At 37.6% G+C, this 12,557-nt stretch overlaps 1 protein-coding gene across 2 annotated transcripts in view; it reads right to left on the bottom strand.

Annotated features, from left to right (window-relative positions):
* Positions 1–12,557, bottom strand: part of khdrbs2 (KH domain containing, RNA binding, signal transduction associated 2) — a 116,373-nt gene that overhangs the window by 94,114 nt on the left and 9,702 nt on the right. For both annotated transcript variants that reach the window (XM_005737130.1, XM_013911842.1), the window contains exon 2: positions 9,264–9,391. In XM_005737130.1, coding sequence (XP_005737187.1) covers positions 9,264–9,391 — 128 coding nt within the window. The remainder of the gene's footprint in view (positions 1–9,263; positions 9,392–12,557) is intronic.

Below are 12,557 nucleotides of genomic sequence, written 5' to 3'. Positions count from 1 at the left end.
GCTTTCAGGTTGGAAAATTTGTTGCCCTTTTATGCAGTGCACTGGGGCCAGTCAAGATCAGCAGATGTCCTGAGGGCACTCACTGCCAGGTTAGTGAGCTGTGGTACTGGGGAAGTCCAGGTCCTCTCTGATAGGAGGATTAAAGCTTTAGGTAGAGGTTTATGCTTTAATGACAGCTTGGGATGACTGGGCTGCGAGCGTGTCAGATGAGTGTGTCCTATCAGCCCCACGGACATTAAAGGAAGCAGATGAGTGGTTGTTTGGGGAGCAGTGTGGCAAGGGGAGGACACCTGGTGAGCTTTTCAGAAGGGCAACACAGTCAAAAGCCAGACGTGTTGAACAGAGGTTGTCTGTAAATGTTAATGCTAATCAGTCATTTCTGTCGTGTATCTACAACTTTTGTCTAAAAAATGAATAAAAAAAGAAAAAAACAAAGATACAGACCGTCTTTAGGTGACATGAGACATGTGATACAAGTCATACTTCAAGCTGGATTTTCTAAATATTTACAGTGAAATACTTGGAATAGTTCATTACAATAGAAATGCAATATTTTCCATTCATATATATAAATTCTGGAATGTGAAATAAACAACATGCTGCGATCTAAAAGACAGCTGAGAAACAAAGTCATTGACATCTAACTGTGTGGAAAGGGTTACAAAGTCATTTCTAAAGCTTTGAGGACTCCAGAGAACCACAGTGAGAGCCATTATCCACAAATGGAAAACAACTGGAACAGTGGTAAAGCTTCCCAGGAGTTGCCGGCCTACCAAAATTAATCCAAGAGTGCACTGACGACAGTCAAACATGGTGGTGGTAGCATGATGGTGTGGGGCTGGACGACTTGCTGTTATTGATGGAACCATGAATTCTGCTCTCTACCTCAAAATCCTGAAGGACAACTTCCAGCTATCAGTTTGTGCCCTGCACAATGATACAAAACATACCAGCAAGTCTATTCTGAATGGCTAAAAATTGAATTATGACTGAATTATGACAATACTCCAAAGAAAAGTGGTCCAAAACGCCTCCACAGCAATATGAGACTTAAGTCACTGTAAAAGCTTGGTTACAGTTCTTGTTGGTAAAATGAGGTATTATTTTAATGAGGGAAATTACTTATTCACATAGGGTCACAAAGATTTGGATAGGTTTTTCCCTTAGTAAAAGATAAGCTAATTTAAAGGCTTTATTTTAAATTTACTTGGGTTAATTTTGTTTAATAATAACATATCTGTGATGAACTGAAACATTTAAGTGTGACAAATATGCAAAAAACCTAAGGAAGAGGGAAAGAACAAAGACTAACAAGTTCACACAAACCCAGCTCCCTTCTCGCAAGTCTATAACAGCTCCATGGCTTTTAAATAAGAAATACAAGTTGTTCTCTGAAGCTTAGTTTAGAATAAAGTGTGGAGGTTTCTTAAAATGAGAATAACATCCAGTTCATTTAAAATTCACAGTGTATTGAAGTGAAAACAAGAGAAAGACAAGTTTTTACTACTAATTAAATGTTAACTATTTAACATTACAAAGCTTTTCTGGTCTTTTGCAGCTGAAATAAAAATTACCTTATAAATGATCTGTTACTAAAACTGTAGTTTTGTAGTATCATCAGTTAAACTGAAATAATTTGCAAACCACTGCATTCTGTTTTTATTCATATTTTACACAGTGTCACAACTTATTTGGAAATAAATGGGGTTGCATTTCCCTCTTCTTTAGTTTTGTTTGCATATTTGTCACACTTGAATGTTTCAGTTCATCACAGACATTTTACTTATTCAGCGTACTGAGAGCTTTACAAACCACACTCAAGATGAAACAAAACGAGAGCGCATGGTGAACACTTTCACTGTGTTTCACTGCACATTAACACAAATCTTCATACAAGGTTTGTGTTAATGACATTAATGCAACGTATTATGGCAGTTAGTGAATCTAGGCCAACAACTAACTAATGGGATAATTAATCAGTAATAGCTTCTTGGAGTAAAAACACTATTTGGTTGCATCCAGCAGACTTTAATTAGCATTAGCGACAACTTGCAGCCATGCTTGTGTCTATCAAATGAAACCAAAAGCAGTATTCACTGTCAGTTTTGCTTTAGTTTGGTATCGAATAACTTAGGCTCTTTAGCTGCTAATTGCCTGGCTGTGCTCACCAGCTGCATTCTAACTTTATCTGATGAGTGCTAACAGGCATCTAGCAAAGAATGGGTTTATCTGTGTTTTGTCACTAAAATATCCGCCTGGTGAAATAAACAGGAAAGATGAGAGCGTGAATCAGCAAAGTAAAACTGGGCTTTGAAAGCAAAAGTGAGCTGACAGATACTAAAATGCTCTGTAGTGATGAAGGGGGGAAACAGTGTGAAGTTCTCTGTGAGCTCATTGATATGATTTGTTCTATTCTATTGATTAGACCATTGATTGAAAAGGCAACAGAGTTGTTTTCCAAACATTTATTAATTTTTATTGTTCGATTTGGAGCCAGAAGTGATATTGTAAGGGATGGATCTGAGGAATGGCACACACAGCCCAAAGCACACCTATTTTTAATACCTACTTTACTTTAAATGTGGCTATACTTTACAAATTAATGTCATCCTAAATAATTTCAAGCGACTGGTGACTGAGTATTATTAGAAAATTGTTTACCGAGGTCTCAAGTCAAGTGAGGATGAGGGCCATTTTTTCACAGACATCGATAGAAACTGGCTTCTTTTTGAAGCCCCCTGAATTTCCCCTGCTGGCTTTAAAGCTAATATTGAAGGCTGCATCTATCTTTTATACAGGCTGTGCCTTCTTGCAGATATCTATCCATTACAATTTGCATGAGATTCCTATAGTGCATTTCATTTTGGGATAATAGTGTCAATCAACAGCATACTGTGGATTTTTTTTTTTTTTTGCCATATCCAGATATTTCACTTGATTCTGTCACATTTCTAAAAACGAAGGCATTATGTACTACCAGAAATGGACTGTTGTTAATATGGGAAGGCACAATCTTACAATTTTTTAAGTCTCACGAGCAGACATCACATCACACAGTCATCACATAAACACTAACTCGGTAGGATCCCGAGTTGGAATTGTGATTGTATCATATAAGTGCTTAATTTTAATTCACACCCTGTACTCCCTTGACTGTATTCAGTACTTATCTAAGGAAAACACCTTTCCCCGTGATAGGCCTTTCTTTAGGACATTGACATCTCTGGGCAGACAAAAATGGGATTTCTGTATGGGCAGCACTGCAGCCACAGCACTATTTAAAGGTCACAATAACAGACAGATAAGCTCAAAATTGTGGCATCCACAAGGACAAAATACAGTTTAATGTGTTTTGGGCTCTCCATTTACCTGCAGAGGAGATAGTTAACCTGCTGAGATAATAGTTTGAAAATACCGGGTTGAAATGTGTCCATTTTATTTAAGAAAAATCATTATTCTAATAAAAAGGGAACAACTATTTTTTAGATAACATTCTCGTATATTCAGTTTTGCAGAAATCCCTAGCTCTACACTCAAGGTAGCTGACAAGGTCAGCCAATTAAAAACCACTTCATACCCCAAGGTTAAGAGATGCTAATCAAACTGTCTCATTAAACAGCAGAGGATAAATTCTAGATGAATCTAAATGATAATGTCTTTGCTGATTATCTTAATCATATTCTTTTGCTGAGTAAATAGTAACCTTAGAGCAAAACTTCAAGACTTTGACGAGAACCCTGTGTAAGGTTCATTTGTTTACATACCAAAGAAAGGACAGATACAGATGAACTTCTTTCACCTGCTAACTGAACTCAACGCTGTTTCAAGGTCTCATGGTGTTTTTAGAGAAGATTAAAAATAGAAATGTTGGTAAGGTCACTGAAGCAATGTCTCAAGGCCAAATTTCTTTTTTTTTTCACAGGCTGTAAAACAAAACGAACAAACAAACAAAAAAATTGCTGTAGATTTTGCAGAAAACGTTGCAAAAAAACCCCACACGGGTCATTTATTATCTGATGGGTCAGTCTGCAACAGTACATAAGATAAAAGTAGAAAGGTGGTGTAGAAGCTGCAGTTTTACCAAGCTGAATTCATGTATTCCACACATGCTGCTGCACAATTTTATCAAGATTAAGACACTTTTACAAACACACTGTTTGCTGTAGCTGAAGTATTTGATCTCAATTATGAGGTTGGCTTACTATATTATATTATTTGAGCATTTCCATTGTAATTCCACAAATGTTGAACTTTATACACAGTAAAAATAATCTGCAAAGATACAGTAAAATGTGCTGTTTTAAAATGAAGGAATTTTCCATATTATTTTTTTTTACTTATGTTTTTAAACCACACGTTGTTGTTTTTTTACCATTTACAGAAATTTGCTGTTAAAAAACGGGTAATGTGCTGGAAGAAAATTACCAAAACATTTTCTGTTTTCTGTTTTTTCTTCTTTTTTTCCCCACAGTGTACTGATGAGCCAAAACATTATGAACAATCACAAGTGAAATTATCTCATAAAAACAGTGCATTTTCAAGATCTGAGATTCAAATGAACAGGCTTTGAGTCACTGTGTTTGATGCTGGTGAAATGCTTATGGTAATGGTTATTGTCAGACAAATGGGGCAGAGCATATTCAAAATGGCAAGGTTTGAGAGCAACACCTAGTCACAGCGGTGGGTACCTGGATAAAATAGTTTGGGGGCGTGGGGGGCAAACTATAGACAAGCACCCCAGTGTTGGCGGAGACGTGCAAGTGAAACAGTGATCTGCTCCAGCGCACAACTTTAATGATGTTGTGCTATCGCAGGTTAAGTATGCAGCGTCCATGGCCCTGAGGTTTGAGCTGTTTTAGAAGCATTGAGGATATTCGTCATGTTTTAGCTCATGAGTGTGGTTTAAGTGTGTGATAGTGAAACACAGAAAGTATGTTCTCAAGTGATCATTTTGTGCGGAGAAAGAAAGAGAACAGTGAAAAAATGATCTGCTTGTGTCAGTGGAAGATCTGTCCAGAGGTTCTAAATGACCTTTTTTTTTTTTTGCTAATTTTAATGATGAAAAGCAGTAAAAAACTGTACATTACCTCTTTTTTTTTTTTTTATTAAAATGCCAAATTGCATTTATTTACTTACATTTCTGATCAGAAAAATTTGTTTTCTTGGTTCACTGTTATGATTTATTAATTTTGGACTTCTCGGAGAAGGCCAATGTTTGGGCATAAATATGTGATTCAGTCCAGTGAATTCAGCTGAAATAGGTTTTTTTTCCTTGTTTTTTTATGAAAGGTGGTCTAATAAATTTGTGCAGCACTGATGTGCAAATTGCAAACCATCTCTTATAAATGAAAACCATATCCCCGTACTATGCTGTGTCTGTATTGATTTGGCAGCATTCTTTGTATCTGCATACATTTGAAATGCAGTCAAGTGATACTGTATTAACAAGCAAGTATACTGTGTGGTCTATACTTGAGTCAATGATGTTATCTAGCATTATTATACACTTGTGTGACCCTGGATTGTCTTAACGTGACTTTAACACGACCATTATCACATCTATAGCACAGAAACATTAAACTAGACTACACTGCATACATGAATTAGACTAAACAGGACTTTTCATAGGCAGTATAGACAGTTAACAAGAGGAACAAATGATAAACTAAGAATATTTGAATCCTCACATTTTTATTAACAATACCGTGCATTTCCTGCTGTGACATGTTAAAAGTGAAAACCTGCAGCGTGTCTGTCAATGTGCCATTAGGAGTGATTTCATTAGCGCTGGTAGTTTTACTCACAATTACACGTGATCTTGTCAAATCTAAAACTACTCAGAAGGATTCTCTCATGCAATAATTTAATTACTTTGCATTTAATTAGTCTTCAGTAAGATGGAAGCTGTAACCAAGAATGAGCCCTGCCAGACTACTGAAATGAGAGAGAACAGTGTTTTGCACGGCCACCGGTGACAGAAAATCTGACTGGACGTTATTGAAGAGTTGATGTCACAAACACAGAAAATTCCAGTGTAATTAAACCAATTAGTTTGTGCATCTTGGCAGGGCCAGATGTTGTGAAAGTACAAAATCAAATATCGATCAGTGAACTGAGGACCAACATTCAGATCTGTGTGACACTGATGCAAAAACATTCATTTAACTAGGTCCCCCCCCCTAAAAGTTCTGGATATTGTGCCCAATTTACCTCATGGCTCCAAGTTTTGCTCTGCTTTCTTTTTAGTTTGGCTCATTCACTTTGCAGGCCATGCACTTGATCAGAGAGTTGCTTAATATGCCAAATTATCATTAAATGAAAGTGCAGTGTTACCAAGATGTTTAAGATAGTGAGACTGCAGTCTTGCGGGGTGCTGACTGTGCAATCAGGTCACAGAAGCTGTTGTTGGACAACTGTTTTGTCCCTCTGGACTGCAGCTTTGCTTACTGTGCAGCATTGGCAAACTTGAGCTTCTCTATTGCACCTGTGAATTTCATGTTTAAAATGATGAAAACACTTTAAATGTATTTGTTATGTACCTCCGTGCTTCTCGGGTTTTCTTAACTGCAAGCTCCACTGATTTTCATTAACCATCTAATCAGGAGCAGACTCACACGTGGGACTCAAAGTGAATGCAATTAATCAGCAGGTAGGATATAAAGCAGAACATGCGCTATCTACAGAAATTTAATTTTACCTCCAATTTTTACGTTTTCAAGAAGAAAATCGATGCTTCCGCACAATCCATATGTCTGGCGTTATAAGAAAACCCACCAGCTGAACTGATGGATGCCTGTAGTGTGTGTCAGTGCTCTTCACACCCACCCAAAAGCTTAATATACACTAAATATAATATATTAAAAGCAGTTTGTGTGCTCTAAGTGAAACGATATTTTAACATTTGCAGTGAGGATGCAATTTTGACCAATAAGACATCTTATATTTGGATAACAGATGTGGGGGAAAAAGAAGCACAAAAACACATTTCTTTGTCTTTTTTCCCCCCAAGAAGCCAATTCAGTCACTATTTTTCATAGTGTTTAAATCAATTTAAGTGAAGAGGTCCTGAACAAAGCTTAATTAGTTGCTTAATGCTGACCTGAGGAGGAAACAGCAAATTGATTTGTATGTAGAGTCCTGTGGGGCTCCTTGGACTAAAGCATTGCCTGTGCTCAGGACAGTTTTCAGATTTCCCTCTCCTCCCAGCACCATCTATTTTCTAGTCGTGTAACACTGTACGATGAAGTCTTGAATGTACAAAAACTGAAATATATCAAAGTAGAAGGAATAACTATATGATTTTGTCTCTGGGATAATGAAAAAATACGTCAAAGAAAGTATCTGAATTTAGAGTTTTTTACAAAAAGACTTCTTAACAATTTGTCTCATTGGCTAAGTTAAAATGCACTAATCTTCCACTATTTTTGGCAAGATACTGAACGTGGTGAAAACCATTTGGGTATTCAGAAGGAGGTGGTTTTCAATGTAGGACTAGTATTTTTCAGGTACTGGGAGTAGGATGTGTTCCAATATGTGCCTCAGTTAAGTAGTGACACGCAGTCTTTTCTCTTCTGTGCACAAACTAGACCAAAAGAAAGGCACACATTTCCTGTCAGGAGAAACAAACTTACTTTTAAACATTATGGAAGATGTGAGCAGGTATGTTGATATGTAAAAATATGGTAGTGCTGACCTTTTCAAGAGGGTGGTTAGAGGAATGAAACAGGAAGACTGTGTTCTAAAATCTCATTTTGATGAGGTAAACTAGGCTATAAATTGTATATCCATTTTTCTTTATCAATGTAGCTTAGTGGTAAAAGTGGAAGGAACCATCAGAGGATAGGTACACTGTGGCTAAAAAGGGATACACAGGTAGGCTGTGGTAATTTAAATGATGTTCAGTTGGTACTGAGGGGAACGAAGTGTGCCAAGAAAATATTCCCTACACAATTACACTGCCACCACCAGCCTGATCTATTGATGCAAGGCAGGATGGAGCCATGCTTTCATCTTGCTTATGCCAAATTCTGACCCTACTGTCCAAATGCTGTAGCAGAAATCAAGACTCATCAGACCAGGCAACATTTTTCCAATCTTCTGTTGTCAATTTTGGTCAGTCTGTGAGAACAGTAGCCTTGGTTTCCTGTTTTTAGCTGAAAAGAGTGTAACCCAGTGTGGTCTTCTGCTGCTGTAGCCCATCTGATTCAAGGTTACACGTGATACTGTTACTGCTTTCCTATCTCAAAGCAGTCTGGCCATTCTCCTCTGACTTCAACACGATATTTTCACACAGAAAACTTCCTCTGACTTTTCTGATCATTCTCCGTAAACCCTAGAGATGGCTGTGTGGTGAAAATCCCAGCAGATCAGCAGTTTATGAAATACTGGCCCCAGCCGTCTAGCACAAACAGCCATGCCACCTCCAAAATCACTTAAATCACCTTTCTTCTACATTCTGGTGCTGAGAATGAACTTGAGCAGGTCGTCTTGACCGTGTCTACAAATCTAAATGCACTGAACAGCTGCCATCCGATTGGCTAGTTAGATATGTGTTACAGAAAAGTTAAACAAGTGTGCTTAACAAAAATCACATTTCTCTAAATTAAATAAAACATATAATAATACATATTATTATACACATAATACAACATCTTAATGTCAGCTAGACACAGAGATGTTATGACAAGGAAAAAAAAGACAGGAAAGTACAGCGTGAGTATGAAGTGTATTAAAGGCTTTTTCATGAATGTCTGAACTCAAGGGCAGTGGAGCTTTCCATGACTGCAGTGGCAGTACAGCCTTTTGCTGCTCCTCAAGCAGCTGTGTGTTGCTTAGCTGCCTGACGGAGCAGCCTCATTAGACCACGTTTCAGACTTTGTCAGTACTGACGTTGCATAACTCAGACACAGAGCAGTGTCATGGAGTGATTTATGGTTACTGTTCCTCACTGTACCCTTGGGTGCTTTAGTCTGCTGAAAACTTTGGTTTTTGGTGACTACATCAAAATAAACAGACAGCATCCGGTGACTTTCTAATAGCCAGTTTGAGGCTCATGGGGATTTTAGTGTAGAAGTAGGAGTTGTGAACAGGTGAAGCCGACCTGGAGGGGAGACTAAAATGCTGCTAAAATGACTGAAAAAATATAACACATACTCTGTTCTTCTTGCACTTCCATCACAGTTTAATTGTTCGGATCACTTGCATATTTCCGAAAAAAATAAAAAATAAAATGTAGGACCCTGTAGAGCTGTTATGTCTCTTACCTTTGGATACTGTTGGACAGGAATGAGAACTCTTTCGGAGAGCTTGATGTTTTTATTGCTGATAATGTCTAGGTATTTCTTGGTGTCACCATCTTTTCTTAATTCATCCCCTTCGTACTTTTCAATCTCTGCGGAGAAACAAAATAAGTAAAAAACAACAACAGATGAGATAATAATGAGTTTGTTATGTAACTGAAAAAGCATCAGCCAATAAGCAACTGCAGAATCACAACAAAACAGCGTCATTTTAGACCAGGAACACATTAGCAGAAATTTAACTCACACACTGAATATTTTGCTGACTATTTCTTATGTCAGCTGTAAATATGCTCACATTGCAAACTTAATAACAAAAGATAATCCCGCTGACTCCTGATATGTCCTTTCACATCAGGCCCTGCAATCTCATGATCCAGTAATTCCAATCAAAATAACAATAGAGCCAGTCACACTCAGCTCGCACTACCTCACTTCATTATGAACTGAGCTCTTGCGGGCTGTCAGGAGTCTCTCCAACGCAGCACAGCACTTATGCAGATGTTGGCTTAAACATATAAAACGTTAGATATTAGCGGGTAAAAGCCATTTGGGGCGGTTAAGATTAGATCTGTAAAGTAAGATATTAGGATCCTATTTGCAGATCATTGGTTTCAATCAAACTGCACTGTTTCTCCTTATAAATTTGCAAGGTAGGCAAATCTTGTGCAAATTGACCCAAAAGTCATTTTGTGCATCCCCAGCCTTATTGCAATAAGATGAAAGATGAAAGGTGGATATTAGGTGCCCAGTTCAGCATACTATATCAGCTTGACAGGAGTGGAAAGACTCCCTGAACAATGATATCTTTGGACAATTTTTTACAACACCTGAGCTGCAAGGCTAAAAAGGCATTTAGAAATGAAGCTGTTTGTTGTGCCTACACCCTGCTTTGTCACTAATTATCAATAATTGTAAGTTGTTGCATCACAGAAACTCATAGATGTGACTACTGAGTTTATATATAGAAATTCAGGAGTTTGTTTAGAAGGGAGTATTGAACCGTTCAAAACAAATATGTAAGATTTTAAATTTAAATTGATCGACTAAATTGACTTAAAAAAAAAACTAAATGTCTCAATTCGACCATGTGAACATTCAAAGCTTTAGCTCAATGTTCCGGGTCTTTTAGAGAGTTAGCTTTTGCAGTTTTATGAAGTGAAGTTGATTTTCTTCACTACTGTCTGTGAAATCACATAGACGAAAATTCAACAGCCTGAAATGAACCAATTTCTTCCCACTCGACACAATCTCTGATTGTGCCTGATTGTCCGAGGAAGATCGTTTAAATTGGATCATGTTGTCTCTTTTTTGCAGTTTCTCTGAGATGACTCTCACCAGAGCTGCAGAACCGTCTGGGGGAAAAAATGGAGTTCATGAAAAGTGAGCGCAAGCAAATGAGAGGGTGCCTTTTTAGCTTTTTAGATGATTAAATATGCTTAATTACAAAAAAGTAAAAAAATAAGGTTTTGTTCATCGCTTCTAAAAGACTTTCTTATATTACACAAAACCTTATATTTTTATCAGATCACTTCCACTTGTATCAAAAATAGCCCAGAGCGGCAGTGACAGAAAGGACAGCTTTATGTAAACCAAGCAAACACTGAGCAATACTCACCCAGACCTTCATTACCTGCCACTGAAAGCAGACTGCACCTAATGCTGCTTGTGGAGAGCACAGGTAAACAAGACCCCTCCAACCTTTTATTTCCCTCAACATAGCTGATTCACCCCTCCTTATGTGACACTTGACACCAGACAAGTGTCCCCAGATAAGAGGAGCTAACATAATACGCCTTTGTAAAAATAACATTTTGCCAAAGGAGATAAACCAAATGCAGCTCAACACACTTTTATATTTTGAATTACTTTGGCTTTTCATACAGTGGAAAAACAAATAGTAAAGTGCTAAAAATGAAAATGAAGCATGCTATCTGAGGAAGCTAGTCTGTTTTTAGTTACGCTAGCCATGGGGATGTCACAGTCAATCAGTTGATTGTAAATTGTACAAACTTGTGATCCTTTAACTTTTTCTCTATTGGCATTATCAAAAAACAAACAAAAACAAACCCCCAAACCCATATCTACTGACGTTCATTGTTTATTCATTGCTTTCTAGCAATTGTTAGCATGCTGGTGGTTAAAATTAAAATATAACTGTCACGGTTCTGGGTCATGTTGACCCAACTTTCTGTTTTCCATGCTTTGGTGTTTTTCTAGATTATGATTTATAATTTGATTAATCACTGATACTGTTTTGATTACGATTATTATTTAGTAGGCTTTGGTCAGTGTCAAGTCTGTCTCTCTCTGTCTAGTCCGTGTCTTAGTAAAGTGTGTTTTGTTTCCTGTTTTACTTTGAAGGTTCTTGTTCCTGTCTGATGTCAGTGTTCCGGCTTTGCTCTCCCTGTCTCGTTAGGTCTTATTTCTCCCAGCTGTGTTCCCCTTCTGTCTCTAATTCCTTGATGACTCCCTCAGTGTATTTAAGCCCAGTGTGTCTTTGTGTCAGTGTTGCGTCGTTAACGTCTGTTCACCCTCGCTTCCTCTGTGTGTTCCATTTGCCAGCCTGCCAACCTGTCTAGTTATTCTGTTCACCCAGTTTAGTTAGTGTTTTTCCTGTTCAGTTTCATACCTGCAATAAAGCTGTGTGCTTTGAGTTACTTCCGCCTCCGTGAGTCCTGCGTTTTGGGTCCTCTCTTCCTGCCTGCCTACACACAGACATGACAATAACCTGCTGTTTTAGTCAGTCAGACATTTAGTTTAAATACCTCTGTGCCTAATAGATTTTAAACAATGTTTTGTTTCCTTCGATTAACAAAGCCTTTTAGTGGAGCAACCTCAGAGATGAGGTTCGGGTCAGTGGATGGGTCAACAAAACATTTTTTTGATAACAGATGGAAGTTGACTCTGTGTTTTACCTTAGGGACTTTTTTAAAAGTATCATTTACTTTCTGCTGGGTAGGCAAGCATTATTTGCCACTCTGTTAGTCATTTTAAAGGAGGCAGATGTAGAACATCATAAATTTCCTTTTGTACTCTGTGCCGAGTTGTGCCCTGAAACATAGTTCATAGTTCATCTGCAAAATATCCATTTGAGAGCTATTTGTTGTTACGGTCAAATCGACTCATTTTATTTTGAGAGATAAACAAAAATATTGGGATCAAAATGACCCCAGTTGGTGTCACCATACAAACATAACAAAAATACTGTTTTCTGGAAATTATATAAAATGACATTTATTGAATCAGAGAATAATT

The sequence above is a fragment of the Pundamilia nyererei genome, unplaced genomic scaffold, assembly GCF_000239375.1.
Source record: "Pundamilia nyererei isolate P.nyererei 1_Seehausen unplaced genomic scaffold, PunNye1.0 scaffold00073, whole genome shotgun sequence".
Lineage (NCBI taxonomy): Eukaryota > Metazoa > Chordata > Actinopteri > Cichliformes > Cichlidae > Pundamilia > Pundamilia nyererei.
This window is presented reverse-complemented; position numbering and strand designations above follow the sequence as displayed.